Source organism: Mesoplodon bidens (genome assembly GCF_964165515.1).
Source record: "Mesoplodon bidens genome assembly, contig: HAP1_SCAFFOLD_398, whole genome shotgun sequence".
Classification (NCBI taxonomy): domain Eukaryota; kingdom Metazoa; phylum Chordata; class Mammalia; order Artiodactyla; family Ziphiidae; genus Mesoplodon; species Mesoplodon bidens.
Window position 1 is genome coordinate 359,437 of NW_027672143.1, and position 16,276 is coordinate 375,712.

The 16,276-nt window shown below is 35.5% G+C and overlaps 1 protein-coding gene across 1 annotated transcript; it reads right to left on the reverse strand.

Moving 5' to 3' along the window:
• Positions 1 to 504: 504 nt before the first annotated feature.
• LOC308610550 (MSL complex subunit 3-like) lies at positions 505 to 2,840 on the reverse strand. The gene is made up of 2 exons (XM_081259642.1): positions 1,267 to 2,840; positions 505 to 1,087 (listed from the first exon to the last, which is right to left on the reverse strand). Exon 1 carries the CDS (start codon positions 2,834 to 2,836, stop codon positions 1,268 to 1,270), a length of 1,569 nt encoding a protein of 522 aa, XP_081115768.1. The 5' UTR covers positions 2,837 to 2,840; the 3' UTR covers positions 505 to 1,087; position 1,267.
• Positions 2,841 to 16,276: the final 13,436 nt, after the last annotated feature.

A 16,276-nucleotide genomic window follows, 5' to 3' on the forward strand; every position in this document is an offset into this window, starting at 1 on the left:
AACTTTTGAATAAATATTTTATTCATCCATGGATAAAAGAATACTTAAGAAATTTTAAAATATATATCTTATTTTCTACATAATGTTTGGATTTTATAATTATCTAAGCTGATGTATTTGTTATATTTCAGATTACATCATTTTAGCAGGCTTTTGTACTATGTAAAAAGGCTACCTCATAAGAAGAAACATTGTTTTACATTTGAGAATTTTTTTTCAATTTTGTATTTTGAAATAATTATGTAATTATGGCAAGTTCCAAAAGTACTACATCGATTACATTGTAACATTTACCAAACTTCGGCTAGTGATAACCACTTATAAAACTATAGTACAATGTCCATAACTAAAAAATTGATATTAGTACTGTTGAAGAGGAAACATTTTTCCTCTATTCTTGTAGGTTCTTTTGCCTGGTCTACTAATTAAGTTGACATAAGACATTAACAGGAGAAAAAAATGAAATTTTGTGTATATGGAGCCTCACATAGAATTGAGAGGATTCAAGACAGGCAGTTAAGGCTTGTGTGCCATGCTGAGCTAAGGAGAAGAGGTAGGGGTCTGGGATTCCAAAGGGGAGGAAGACAATTTATAGGGAGATGGGAAGAACCAATGCTTGGTAAACAAATGTTTGTCATGCCACGTAGAGATAATGGGACAAGAGGAATTTCTTTTTTTTTTTTTTCAGGCAATGCTTTATTTAGATCACCAAAAATAAGGTTTTATAGAAAAGGAACTGTAACAAGCAAATGTATAGCTGCAAATTTTCTTTTTGCCATCAATATCAACCCCCTCTAAAATATTCTGGGACTACTTTTCGGTTTCCAAGTAAAACTAATGTTTTGTTGCTCAGCCTCATCACAAGAATGAAAACGGTTTGCAAAACAATTTTGTTTAATGCTAACAAATAGTTTAAAAATGTGGTTATTGCTAAAAAGTAACTCCGTCTACTGAAACAGCCCAACCTACGCACACTTTCGTGAACATTTCACTGTGAACACAGCTGCTCTTTTCCCGCCGTCACAGATGACATGTACCGTGGCAAGGGTCACATGTTGGAGGCCGTTCAGGTACCTAGGAAGTAATCCTTAACAGAAATAACTACGGTAGGTAAGCAACTCAAACAAATGGGCCCGCCTCTGCCACACCCCCCCAAGGCGGGTGTCGCATTCGCTCTAAGGAAGGCCCACCAACTCCCTAGTTCTTTATCGGGAACCGAGAGTGCAAAGCTAGATAGAGAAGCTGTTCTTCCAGAACCATCAAAACCTTAATAAATCGCCCTGGGGTTCTTCGTGCTGTAGTGCGCCTCACAGGCAGCAACATAGGCAGACTCTGGGAAAAAGTCATCATGGTATTCTGCTAAAAACCTCAGAAAGAGATCAAAGTGCTTCAGTAAAGCCTTCAGATTCTTCTCAGAAAAGGACATCTTTCCAAGGATTTCTGGAAGTTTCACGAACAATCGCAGCAAGTGTTGCGCCCCATAAATGTAAGAGGGTGGAGGTGGCTGGTCACCTGGGGGGTAACTGTCGGGTACAGGTTTCCAGGAGAGGACCTCATTTATTTCATTAGTTCTTCTGCCTTCAAAGCCAGCAAACACCGCACTCCCTTCCTTGCTAGGGGTCAGAGGAACGGGTGAGGATGATCTGCTATGAACGGGTGTCTTCTTTTCCAGGTGCAGGAACAGCTTGGGCATGCTGGCAGACGCGTCCTGCTGCCGGCGCTTGGGCTGGGGCGAGGCGCTGCTCTCCGACAGCCGGTCGCAATTGGCCGAGTGGCGTGTGGACCGCCGCAGAGACTGCAAGGCTTCCGGCTCGGCTTTGCGCCTTTTGGGGGTGGCTGGCTCGCCTGTGGTGGGCTGACTCTCTGTGGACTGTGGTGTGGATGGATTCAACAAAGGTGGGCTTGGAGAGAGCTCCTCTGGGTTCCTATTAGTGTTTGTGGTACTTTCCTTAATCGGAAGAAAAAATTTGGACGAAGTCACCTTTTTATACTGAACTTGTTCATATGGATAGAGCAAAACCAATGGGAGAGTGTAATCAAAGGTTATTCTTAATCCATCCACCATCTCCTTACAAAGGTCAACGTTCTTTTCTGCTGGGATATAATGCACATTCATGTTGGCATGTGGCATAGCGTGATGGTGACGAGGCCTATCATTGGCTGAAAAGGCTGTATTGATAGCAAAATGCTTCACGTATGATTCCAAAATAGTTATGATGTTGGTCTGGCACGGAAGTTTCACTAACCGTTTCCTCCTGTTGATATAGTAACAATCGTCCTCAAGCTTCTTCTTCAGAACTTCAGGGATTTCTATAGTTATTGTTCTTTCTTCCATTTCCTTTTTTGCATGCAGCTCTGGTTCCTCCTTCACTTCAGTCTTTTCTTCAATATCACTTTCTTCACTTATTTCTTCATCCTTTTCTTCACTACTGTCATCAGAAGAACTGCTTATTGAGTTTTCAACATTTTCATCTTTTTCTTCAGCAGGGAGGCTTTTTAAGACAGAATCCACACCAGGCAACCTGCAGCGCTTCTTCTTTCTTCCTGTGCTTCTCAGGCGAGCTACAGCTTTCCTTGCCAATTTACGCTGTAATCTCCGATTTTCATCGGTGTCACGAAGGACATGATCTTCAGCTGCCCATCTATCCCAGCTTCTGTTCCAACCATTAAAATGGATCAGATATTCTGGGATCTTTCTGCCTTTTTCGTCTTTCCCAACAATAACATCGACAATCTTGGCATCGTACAGCACTCGCGCCTTGGTGGGGTCAGGCTCGAAGCACAGCACTTTCTCCCCTGAGTGGAATTTAAATTTCATGCCCTCGCTCGCGCTCATTTGCTCATCGTAAGAGGAATTTCTTGATAAATAAGAACAATGGTAGCATTTTTGTGATAATATTTAGTCTTTTGTCCTCAATTCCTAAAAAACTCTTCAGAGCCATAAAGCGTCTTGTTATTCATAACAAGCTCTTTTGTGCCACAACTGGGTTTATGTTAACACAACTGGGTGACATTTGGAAGCACCTAAGGATGGGGGCTGGTTGTCAGGAGAACCAACATTGTGGTTAGAGGGTTGGAGCATTCAGTCCCACCCCAGGACATCTAGAGAAGGGAGAGGGGCTAGAAATTGAAGTCACCAATGGCCAATGAGTTATTCAATCTTGCCTAAGTCATGAAGCCTCCACGAACATCCAGAAGGACTGGGTGTGGGAGAGCTTCTGGGCTGGTGAACGTGTGAAGGTTTGGGGAGAATGGTGCTCTCAGAGCGAAGGGAAGCTCCCACCCTTTCCCCATGCCTTGCCCTACATATCTGGCAGTTCCTGAGTTATATCTTTTTATTAAAAAACTGGTAATCTGGTGAATAAATGTGTTTCCTGAGTTCTGTGAACCACTCTAGCAAATAATAGAACCCAAGGAGGAGGTTGTGGGAAACTCTGATCTACAGTCAGTCAGTCAGAAGCACAGGTGACACCTGGGCTTGTGCCTGGTGTCTCAGGTATGTGGGGTGGGGCAGTCTGGTAGGGCTGACCTCTTAACTTATGGAATCTGATGCTGTCTCTGGGTAGATCAGGTAAATGGTGTATGAATTGAGTTGAACTGAATTGAATTGTAGAATGCCCAGCTAGTGTCTGGAGAATTGCTTGGTGGTATGGGGGAAGCTCCCCTCCCCATGGTAAAATTGGGTGCAGAACCCGAAAGAGTGGCCCTTAAATTTTACAGGTACCGAAACATCATTTAACTGCCTCCTAATTGTTTTCAAATCAGAGTGTAAACACAGAGAAATTGTAATTTGTATAATTACAGTGAAATTATTAGTAACAGTAAGGCTGCCTTCTGAATGCTACAAGAATCATGGCGGCCAAACTATATATATTGCAAGAGATCCTGCCACTGGAATAGACAAGAAACAAACAAACAAAAAACACCAAGCAAGAACAACAACAAAATCTAGACTTCACTCATAATTTGAATACATAACATTGAAAACTGCAGTGGTATTTATTTAGACTTTCATATCTCTAGTGGTCGTTCTCTCCACTGCATATATGACAGTCCTTGGGTCCAAATTCAGGAGACCTGGTATCAAGTCCAAACTCTAGTAATCATTGGCTGCATGATTTCAGATGATTTACTCAATATTTCTTCCAAATTTTTCATTAGTAAAAGGAGGATGAAATCAATGACCATCAGACAAGGTCATTTTGAATGTCAAATAAGACCGCTTAAGAAGGTCTCTTAACTCTAAAGTGATATGCTGAAATTAGTAATCATTATTCTTTCATCTTCAATACTATGTAGCTCAGCTCAAAATTGAATCTATAAACATAATCCATCTTTCATTCTGACCTAGCTTTATATTCTTCTAATGATCTACCTATTTGCAATGGAAGACTGCAATAAAAATACCAAAATAAAAATAGGTTTTGGAATATGATTTCTAAATATATGAAACATTGAACTTTTGTAACTTTTTCATTCTTTTAAACAATGCATCCTTATTTTTCTTTCTTTCTTATAGTGACCTCATAGCATTTCCTTTCTGTCAGGCTAGCATTTCTTTTTCTACACAACACTGAATGTGGAATGCCGCCTGCCTGTGACATCCTATGTTTTGAGAGTCTGATTTTTAAGTTATTACTCGCAATTTTTGAAGCAAAGTGAATACTTAAAATTACCCATCCAAAGTGATCTTTGTAGTTTTACTTGGAAGTAGCACGTTCATTGGCTCTTTAACTTAGAAATTATCTAAATACACTAAATTCACATGTAAAGCATTCTCAGAAGCGAAGCAAATAAAATATTACCTTTTTCTACCGCATTCACCTGAATTTAAAGAAATATAAGTTATTTCTGCATTAACACTTAATAAACAACAATCAACAACATGTAGTTCCACATAAAAATCCTCATTAAGTCAAAGGAATATTTTAATGTATTTTCCTATCTCATACTTCCATACCAGAAACATTGTATTTCTGGCTTATTTTAGAGTTAAGATCAGCGGGTAACATTATTGGAACATTCTCTAAATTGATTTGTTTAGATTAAGCATTAGCAATCATGAAACAAATTAAAAGGAGAATAAGAAAATAGACATTTTATTGAAACTTGAGCTGGTAAAATGTTTGGTTTATTTATGGCAGTGGCTTACGTTTGTAATCAACTTTTTCTCAGGATAATAAAAATTTATTTCAGAACTTGTCAGCAAATTCTTTGACAAAAAACAATTAAAGGAATGTCAGAGGAAGTTCAAAATGGTGCTAGGTTGGAGAGGAAAATCTGAATGGAATTAAGATACTGCCAAAATGATCCACGAAGTAGACCATCTACAGCTAACCATTAGATCCAGGGGAGGCCTCTAAATATTGGTATTGCTGCACTTTGTGACAGAAAGGAAAATTATACAGAAGACAAAGAAAATCCCTTCAATGCTTATAATTTAAGAATCAATTTGAATCCTGGTATTTGATGATGGAATTTATTATATGGTTTGAATAATCTCTGTAACTCACATAAGTAGTATTTGTACTAAGGTAATAGACATACAACTAGGGTGAAAGACAAGAAGAAACCCATCATGCCCAGAGACTGGCGAATAACATCCCAGCTACAAGAGCCCTAAGGTGGAAACTGTTATCATACTAGCATTCATTCAATAGTGTGACACTTATGTAATAAGACAAATATTCATCCTTTGTCTATATAATGTTATGGTGTTGCTAATTATGTATAAAAGTAACACATATATTTCTATGTGTGCATTTTGGGCTAGTTATTGGTGGAAGTTTCAAATATTAGGAATCAGTCATTGGAATGAATTATTTTCACATTTTTTTCATGTGCTATCTGTGGAGCTCACTTTCATTTTTCTAGTTCAACTAATACTTTGGTTTCAGTTGCATTTGTGCTCTGTAGACTAAATGACTAAAATACATAGTCATTTAGAAAATATTACTAAATAGGTAATTCTTGATCTTTAATCAATAAAACTGTCAACTTGGCTTAGTGGGATTAAAATGTGATGTCTTCTCTTGTTCTTTATTTACTCTCTTTACAATACAGTAGTGAACCAGAAACCAGTACTTTTCAGTATAGTAGTAGATATTATTGCTTCTGGCTAACCAAACTTTGATTGATGCAGATGTTAACTCTAATGTAATCTAAATTCTCTGTGGCTATTAGTAATCAACACACTAACTATTGCCCGGGGTTCTGTTAACTTTTTATATTGGAAAAATGATTTTTCATAACTGTAGGGTTAAAATTTTATTTCCTCAAAATAAGAAAAACAGACATAATCTGAGAGTAAATTTCAGGTACATAGAGTCTAAAGGAATACAAGTTACAGCCAAGCTACTCAAATACAATCTTCAACTATCTTAATCTACAAAACTTTCTGCAAAAATGCAGTAAAATCCAATGACTCTGCAGTACCCGCTGCACTTCTCTGCTCATATACCTGTGCCTTTTCTGTGCACTTCATTGATTTTAAATTGTTAGTTTCTGAATCTCTGTGCTTCGCTCCCCAATGCTACTTCTAGAACCTCCTTATTCTATTCTTCCTTAAAACATTCAGGTCTGCATCTTCTGTCATCAGAGTAAACCATCCTGTATCTCTTCATATTGCAGACGTTTTCAGATACCCAAGCTGGCTTCTCATTCTATGACTATAATTCTTGATTAGATGTCTAATTCTCATAATTTCTGCTTCTATAACTCTTAGTGATTTCAATATCCAGGGAGATGAAAATTCCAAAACTCACAGCTTCTTGGTTATCCCATCCACTTTCAATATGTCAAATGCCAGTTATATGAAGATAACTCTCAAAGTTATGCCTTAAGTTCTTCCCTTTTACATCTGTGAAAGTATCAGCACAATCAAGAGTCTGAATACATCATCACCTCCAAGAGCTTCCTCATACGCTTTTGAAATTTATTTCTCCCCTTCCTGTGCCCTTTCTCCCCTCAGGCAACTACTTATTCACTTTCTAGCACTATCAACTAGTTAAACCTGTTCTCTGTTCATCCATATGGGCTGGAAGTGGAAGCTGACTCAGGTAGTGTTATAATTTAGCATAACCCTTACTTATTCCTGTCTATCTTATTCCACTATTTCTTTTGCCCAAATTGGTTTTGGGAAGAGTAGAAAACATAAAAAGAAGTAAAAAAATCAGGTAATATGTGTAATATTAAGATTAAAAAAGGTAATGACTTGATTTACTGATTTATTTTAAAACTCTGATTTGATCTCCATTCCACAATCCCAGACTTTTGCCTTAATATCAAAAAGTGTCTCTAGCTTAAGGTCTGCTCCATACTTTTAAATCTGATTCTTTTTTTCGAGATGAACAAGTATACCTATTGCTTAGTAGTTATAATCATGACCTTTAGAATTTTAATCCTGGCTTGAGATATTAAGCAAGGTATTTCATTTGTCCACACTCTCTTTCCTCCACAGTAATACAGTGATATACATTGTGCTTACTTCCTAGGGTTGTGTGAAGCTCAGGTGAGTAAATCGCAATTTACTCAACATTGCAATGTTTTCGAAAACAGAAAAAAAAAATTAGCATTACTTATAAAATCATTTAAAAATGATTTCAATGACATTTAGAGACAGCTGTATTCATATGATTTTTCAGATATGTTTGTTTTCTAAAACTATGTAAGAGTAAGTGCACTAAACAAATTATCTAGTCGGTCTAAAGCTCCATCTATGCTAGTGGCACCAGAGCTCATTTTTGCAAGTGCCATTCATAATAATTGCCCTGTATGAGGCAATGTCCTTGGTGACAGCAAACTTCACTTCACCCCCTTCCAAAGAATATTTCTGGCCAATTTTCCTCAGTTCCTGGGACTGTAGGGGGCTGATCACAGCAGGCTTGCAAATGAGAAACAAGATTTCTCTCTTCTTGGTCCATTACATGTAAAATTGTGATGTTAACATGCTTTTTTAGAATCACTTGGATTAGCCCAAATGATGATGGCTTGAAGTTTTCCTGGAATTTTTTCATACATCATCTGCTCTAAAATGAAATAATGATTCATAATGTAGTCCTCACTCAAGGCACAAAAAAACACATTACTAATGCGCATTTTCCTTAATGGAGTGGGTTCTATTATAGTGAAAGAAGACTCATTATTCCTTGGCAAATATACCTTGGTACATACTGTTGTGGATTTATCAAGAATAATAATGACTTAAGCAAGGCAGAAACACATGCAATTAGATTTCTCACCACAGACAGGGGAGCACAACAAAAACTCAGCATTATCAGTGGATCTTCAACTGTGTATAAATCTTCAGTTGATGTGTATAATGAATCAGGTCAAATCAGTTTTAATAAAAATATGAGGAGCACTATTTGAGGTTGATAATGGTGACTGTTTAGAGTTATAGTTATGTTTTTAGTGCAGATCAGTTGGAAATCTTGTGAATAAGTTAAAATAGTAAGAAATAAATGCTATCATAGGGAGTTGGGAAATCTAATGTGTCGCAAATAGAGTATCAACAGTTATTTTTGAAGTAGAGTTTCTAAAGGTATCTAAAACACGCAGAAAGACAGAGAGAGAGAGAGAGAAAGAATAGATTCTATCAAATGTTTATATTTTATGTATGTATGTAGATAGCTGATAGATGAATAATAGATAGAAAAACAGCTGCATGTACATGTATATATATTCTACATTCCCTGTTTGCAATAAAAATAGCAAGCTGGGTGGGACCTGGGGCCTGCCAGAAACTCAGACAAAATACGTAATGTATATGAGCACATAGCAAGTGTCAATCAAATGACTTAAAACCCCACACTTAACTTTCACAACAACCCTACACAGAACGCTCAGGTCAAGACCCCATACCTACTGTTCCTAAATAAAAAGTAAAAATGGCAAAAACTAAGTTTGTTTGTAGAATTTTTAAATTTATTTGGTAGCAAATCATGCTTTAAACTGTGACGCTATTATGTTATTTGTAGTCTTTTTTCAACCAACCAAGTGAGACTATCCACTTGTTTCCTTGCAGAAATATTAATAGGTTTGTTTATGAAGTGTAACATAGCACGTAATTTATATGTTGTATTACTTACCAAAATTAAAAAAATATATATGTCTGGTCCCAAGGGTTTGGGGTCATGGAATTGTGGGCTGTACCTGCATCCTTCCCATGTCAAGGTCACTATAGTTCATTTAGTGAGAGTATGATTGTAGGTCAACATATCAGTGGCTTGTACTTTCTGTTTAAACAATATTGTGGAGACAGTAGTTAATCACCATCATCACCAGCAGCAGCAGCAGAGGTAATTTTCATTTGAATACAAATAAATGAGTCGAGATCTTTGGGACTGTCTCTTGATGAACCAGAGAATAATTCGTCTCTTTTCAGTTGTATATTTATGACAATAGTGTTTTTCAGAAAGCTGGTTACACTTTTCTCTTCCGTTTCATCTCCCTTCCTACTGAAGAGAACTAAATTTGCACGACAAGTGATAAAAGAGTCTGAGACAGCACAGAAATGTCTAGCAGGTGACGTGTCAAGTTCAGCTGGCTTTCCCTGCAGCAGCTGGTTTGCTTTCTCTAGCAGATGCTCTAAATTAGGTAACTGAACTTGGTTTTTATTAGGCATACCTGTTTTTGAGGATGCTTAGGGTAAATTATGTGTCCAAATACAGCAAATGTATATAACATCTTTTGACAGATTTTTGGAAGTAAAATTGGCTAATGTTTCACTTTATTTTCCCTAATAATTTTTCCTTTTTAATCATTTCCCAAGTTTAATATATTTTTGCTGTGTTCAATAATATGAGATTTGGTAAGCTAGCTTAAGTTTTTTGGAGCAAAATAGGAAATATTAAACAGTACTTCAATGTAATTTGTGTCATGCTTTTTCATCTAGCATTGTAACAAAAATCTCCGGTTTTTGGAGCTCTTCAAAAATACTGTTTTATTTCAATGACTACAAGAGATTGCATTCCTCCATGATTTACTTTATCATTTACTCCTAGTTCATTGAACTTATTTCCAATTCACTGTGATTAAAATCATTATGTGATTAACATCATTATGTGCAAAGCTTAGAACACAGATTAGGCAGATTTGTATTAGAAAAACAGAGTAGGAGGTATTGAAAAGCAAGAAAGAGGAAAGTTTAGTATTAGACCTATTTATATATTTTCAAAATTAAAGTACATGCAAAAGACAAAATATTAGATTAAAATAGATAAAATCTCTGGGAGCACATGCCTGTCGTGGAGGCAGATGCAGTAGGGCTAAAGGAATAGTTCAACAATCTCAGGCATGAAACTAACCCAGAAAGAGACAAAATCACATTGTTCCTTTCATAGGGGAGAAAATTGCTGAATTAAAACGTCTCTAATTAATTTTAGAAGAAATTTTAAATGTCTCATTTTAAGTATCGCTGTTAGACAAACTCAGTCTAAGTCTTTATATCTATATTTAAAAAGAAGTAAATTCACTTCAAAATCTTAGGTTAGTCATTATTTTATATGCTGAAGTATTCCTTTGATTTCTAAGAATTCCAGAAATCCTGAATGCTTATTGTTAAATACTTCGAATACGGTTGGGGTATTAAAAAATCAAATAAATAAATAAAACATGTCACTTTTAGTCCTTCTACATTTTTCTAGGAAATTTTTGTTCCTACCTAATGAGAATAGTTCTTTCCTCTTTATAAACTTGGAATAATTCAATTCTCTGCTTCTCCTCTGAGATTTACCTCATAATTCATTTTTAAAAATTCATCTAAGCAAGACGCCTAAAATACTTCATATCTGCAATACCACACTATCAGCCTCTAGTATTTCCTGCCTTCAAGCCTCTTACGAGGAAAATTGTATTTCCTGTTCCTGTCAAAGTTTTGTACAACTTCTCCAATTTTTCTCTAATTCTCATACCCTCTAGGCCCCTTAGAGAATTCATTCCTGAAATATCTCCAATCAGAATTCTAAATATCTCCTATTGTACTAGATCATTTTCATTATCAAGAAAACAAAAGGAATATCTCTCCTTAAAAAAGATGAAACAAAAAGGCAGTTATAAATACCTTGAATCTACCTTTGCTCATGTTTCTCACCCTATTTTTTTCCTCCCTTTCACAGTGAGCATTTTATTTTTTGATTGATTGATTGATTTTGGCCACACCACATGATACACAGGGTCCTGCGCCCCCTGCAGTGGAAGCTTGGAGTCTTAACCACTGGACCACCAGGGAAGTCCCCTCACAGTGAGCAATTTAGGAAGTATACTCTATACATATTGACTCTATTCCTCACCACCTGTTCTCTGGTCAATTCACCCCAATTGGATTTCCACCCCTCGTTTCCCCTGGAATTGCTCTGGTTAAGTAAAAGTGAGGTCACATTAAATGTCATTTTCTGACCTCAGTATTGAAAACAGTTTCCTTCTTCTTCTTTTTTTTTTCATGTTCATAGATGTAATTGTAAAGCAAAATCTTAGCAAATCATAGTAAAAATATATCAAAAGCTTAATATATGGTCCTTCGAGGTTTATCACAGTAGTTCAAAATCAGTTTAACATTTGAAAAACCAACATAATTTACCATAAAATACAGTATATATGTAAGTTCAATAAAATACGTCTAAATTTGAAAGTAAGAAGTAAATCTGTCTTTTTTTGCAAGTAACATAGTCATTTATATAGAAAATCCTATAGAAAGTACAAAAATCCTACTAGATCTTAAAAATGAGTTTAGCAGTGTTGTGGAATATAAGAGCAATATACACAAAATCAATTGTATTTCTCTATATAAGCAACAGGCAATTAAAAATAAAATCATAAAATATATCACTTTCAGTAGCCTTAAAATTATTAAATGCTTAAATATAAATATAACAAAAGTTGTATAAATTAAGTACAAAATAATTTTAAATCTGTGCTCAGGAGCCCCAGAGGGTCCTGCTTGGTATCACCATCTTCAGTCATTCACATCAGTTTCATTTTCTTGATGACATTTATCACTCTCTGAACATGGATTCATTTGGTTACTCATTTATCCTCTCTCTCCTTCACACAAATGTTAAGTTCTGTTAAAACAGAGATTCTTATCTTTAGTTCCTTTTACATTCCTACTTAATAGATTACCGTTACTGGCACAAAGTAGGTATTCACTACACATGTTTTACTGAAGGAATAAATATAGTGAAATTCATATTTCCTTCCAGGAGGTTTTCCATTCATTGTTATTCTTCGTTAATACATAAAAAAGATAAAATAGTTAAAACTGTATAATAAGATAATTAATTATGCATTTTCCTCGCATTTTCTTTAGCATATTTACAGTTTTGCTCACCTGCATTCATTATACTGATTAATGTACTTGTAGTAAAAATAAGTCTCTATGGATGAATAAATTTGAAACCAGTTATCATATTTGGGAACAATAATTGGATCATAAAAATTATCATTTATGCAGGGAGATATATTTGGACAACATACCCTTAAACCAAAGTAATAATAAGAAAATTGGGGAAGTAAAAAAATAAAATAAAATGTGTCATTTGTGTGGAACATGTATTATTTGCACAGAATAATACATGTCATTGGAGTAACCAGAGATAAAAAAGAGCATTTCTGATTATAACTCAAGGATCAAACACATAACCATATTTTAAACTATTAGTTAATAAAAATGTAGGAACATTTCAAAAACATTTATTAGACATCTTTAATCAAGCCACGTAGATTTTTACCTGTTTGTGACAGTGCCATAGAGAAAGAAAGCAACAATTCTAAAGCATGTTTATCAAACACCTTAGAGTTCAATATTATTCCTTTTTTTTTTTTTTGATAGGCTAAATGGTCTCAAGGCAACACAGCTGGTAAGTGACACACTGACCTCAGGCCCATCCCCTTGCTTTCCTGCTGCTACTCATACAAGGCCTATGGCATTATTCAGTGACCAGGTAATTATTACCTACATTTCATATTGCATCCAGAGTTATATGATAATGACTGCTTTAACATTTAACAAGAACTTTAAGTATCCTAACGTTAAATCTGATCTTTCTTTTTTTTTTTTTTTTTTTTTTGCGGTACGGTGACCTCTCATTGTTGTGGCCTCTCCCGTTGCGGAGCACAGGCTCCGGACGCGCAGGCTCAGCGGCCATGGCTCACGGGCCCAGCCGCTCCGCGGCATGTGGGATTTTCCCGGACCGGGGCATGAACCCGTGTCCCCTGCATCGGCAGGCGGACTCGCAACCACTGCGCCACCAGGGAAGCCCCCTGATCTTTCTTTTTGAAGGGCAATTTCCTGGCTCAATTCTATTTTGCCGTTTTTTTCAATGATATTTAGAATTTATTTCAGATCCTTAGAAGATGTTTTACCAAACAATTTGCTAAGATGGAAGATGCTGTATCAGCAGGCATGATAGCACAGAAAATATTTTTTAAATTTGTAAGTAAATTATTACATCCTGATCTGTTACTCACCAGTAGTTTTGGTGTTCTAGCAACTTATAAATAGTTTTATAGGAGTAATAACTTACAACTTAATGTGATATTCAAAACCACATTTTGGGACAGATTAATGGATTCAGTCAGTCAGGTATTCATTGGGAAACCATTTCTGTTATCTATTTGAGCTCTTCTGTATCCTTCCCAAAATATAAAATATGATTGTGTCATGTGAGATGCCTATAGGGCTAGCCACCAGGTGGTATTTCACAAATACAATGATGTTCTACACTTCTCATTCACTTATAGTGCACATAGTAATTTCTAATGAACTGTCTATAAAATGTAAAACTGATATTTCTCATGTTCCAGGACACAAAACAATTTAAGAGGCTAGAAAAAATTGTCTTTAAAAAAAAATTGGACTTACATACAATTGCTCTCTGAAAATTTAAGATATATTCTTAAAACCATCTACCTAGACAGCATTTGTAATTTTCAAATATATCATTGAAATATAATTTACATAAAGAAAAAGTGCATGAATCATGAGTATACAGTTAAATACACTTTTACACACAGAGCATAACCATGTAAATACCACCAGGTCAAGAAATAGAATATTCCCAGAAACTTAAAATCAAATCTCATGCCCCCGTTAACTTATGAGCTTTTTACTTATTCCCCAAAGTAAACATTGCTCTGACTTTTAACCCACCATAATATATCTATTTTTGAAATTTATATAATTCAAATAATAAAATATGCATTTTTTGTGCCTGTTTTTGCTCCAATTTATGTTTTTGAAGTCTATTTTCTTGTGCATGGCTGTAGTATTTTATTAATAATCCCATTCATTTATTCACATTAGTGTTGATGGACATTTGTATTGTTTGCTACTTTGGGCTATTAAAAATAATATAAAGTACTATGAAAATAATGTAAAATGAATATATATATATATATATTATATAATACATATATACTATATCATTTGTTGTTTTTTACATAAACACTTCTATTTTGCATAAATCTAAGAGTGAATTGCTGGATCACAGATGTGTATGTTTAAATTAATTGGATAACTGCATAGTCTTCTAAAGTGGTTTTGTAAATATCTACTCTCAGTAGCAATGCATAAGGTTTCTGACTGTCCCACATCTCAGGAATATCTTGCATTGTTCTTTTTAATTTAGCCTTTCTGGTGAACTTATAGGAGTAGCTCACCATTGTATTAATTTGCATTTCCCTGATGACTGACTAATGAAGTTTAGCATTTTCATATATTTATTAGGCATTTGGATAGCTTGCAAAAGAAATCTCTATTTGATTTTCATGTCCTTTCTTTTCTATCAAGGCATCTGCCTTTTCCTTATTATTTTAGACTAATTCTTTATATAGTCCAAATAAAAGTCTTCTGTCAGCTAAATTTGCTGCAAATATCTCCTTCCATTTTGTGGCTTGCATTTTCAGTTTTTAATTTTTTTGATCAACATGAATTCTTAATTTTAACTTAGTAATCAATCAATAATTTCTTTACCATTAATTCAATTGTTTCCTTTTAAAGAACGCTTTGCCTAGCCCAAGGCCATGAAAATGTTTCCTTACATTGTCTAATAGAAGGTTTATTATTACACCTCTACATTCTGATCTATATTCCTCTGGGATTGATTTTTTGTATATGGTAGGAGATAGAGGTTATGTGCATTTTCTCATATGTTTATCGAAAATGTTAACTTCAGTGTTGATCCAGAATTGCAAATTAAATCATCTCTTCACCAGATTAGTGAATATTAATGAATGATATGAAATACTGATGGTGATATAAAAATTGGAGTAACCCATACATTCCTTGCCTGGTAGAAATTTATGTGACTTTTTTTTTTTTTTTTTTTACATCTTTATTGGAGTTGTTTTCACAGTTAGATGCGTGCACTCAAATTAGCCATGGTTAGAGGTTTTTTTTTTTTTTTTTTTTTTTTTTTTTTTGTGGTACGTGGGCCTCTCACAGTTGTGGCCTCTCCCGTTGCGGAGCACAGGCTCCGGACACGCAGGCTCAGAGGCCATGGCTCGCGGGCCGAGCCTCTCCGCGGCATGTGGGATCCTCCCTGTCCGGGGCACGAACCCGTGTCCCCTGCATTGGCAGGCAGGCTCTCAACCACTGCGCCACCAGGGAAGCCCATGGTTAGAGTTTTAAAGTTAAAAACTCTTAAAAAAAACTCAAATGCCTACTGAATTACTATACAGCAGTTTGCAAATTGGTAAATGGATGATGTCCAAATGTTTTGAGATGGAGCCAGAGCTATGACCTTGTAAAACATAAACATATAACTTAGTGTTTATTTATAATCCCCTGAGATGACCAAGTTTTAATGGAACTAATTTAGACAATGAAATAAGTAAACGATAGTTGCAATGATGAGTTTGACAATTTTTGCATTTATTTCCTCAATTTTAATTAGAACTGTTTGGTTTTTGAATGCCTAATTATAAAACAAAATGAAATGTGACTTGACTTTCCACTTTAAGCCTTTTGGGGCCCTTTAAATCATCTTTATCTAAGAAAAGAAAGTCTCGAGCAACAATAATATATAAAACAAAAACCCCACAATATTATCAGTGGCGCAGGAGTCATTGGGTAAATCAAAGGAAATTAGCTTTGCTCTCAGAAGCATGGTGTTAAGATACCCTTCAGTTGAAGCATTCTGTTCTGGTAATAGGAAAGTCTTTAGTCTCCTTTAGTAATGATTTTCTTTGCAGTTAATTCATAGCAACATAATTTACATTGACCTAATCAGACATAAAATGAGATGGGTTCTTTGAGGTAATAAAGGACCTGGTTTGG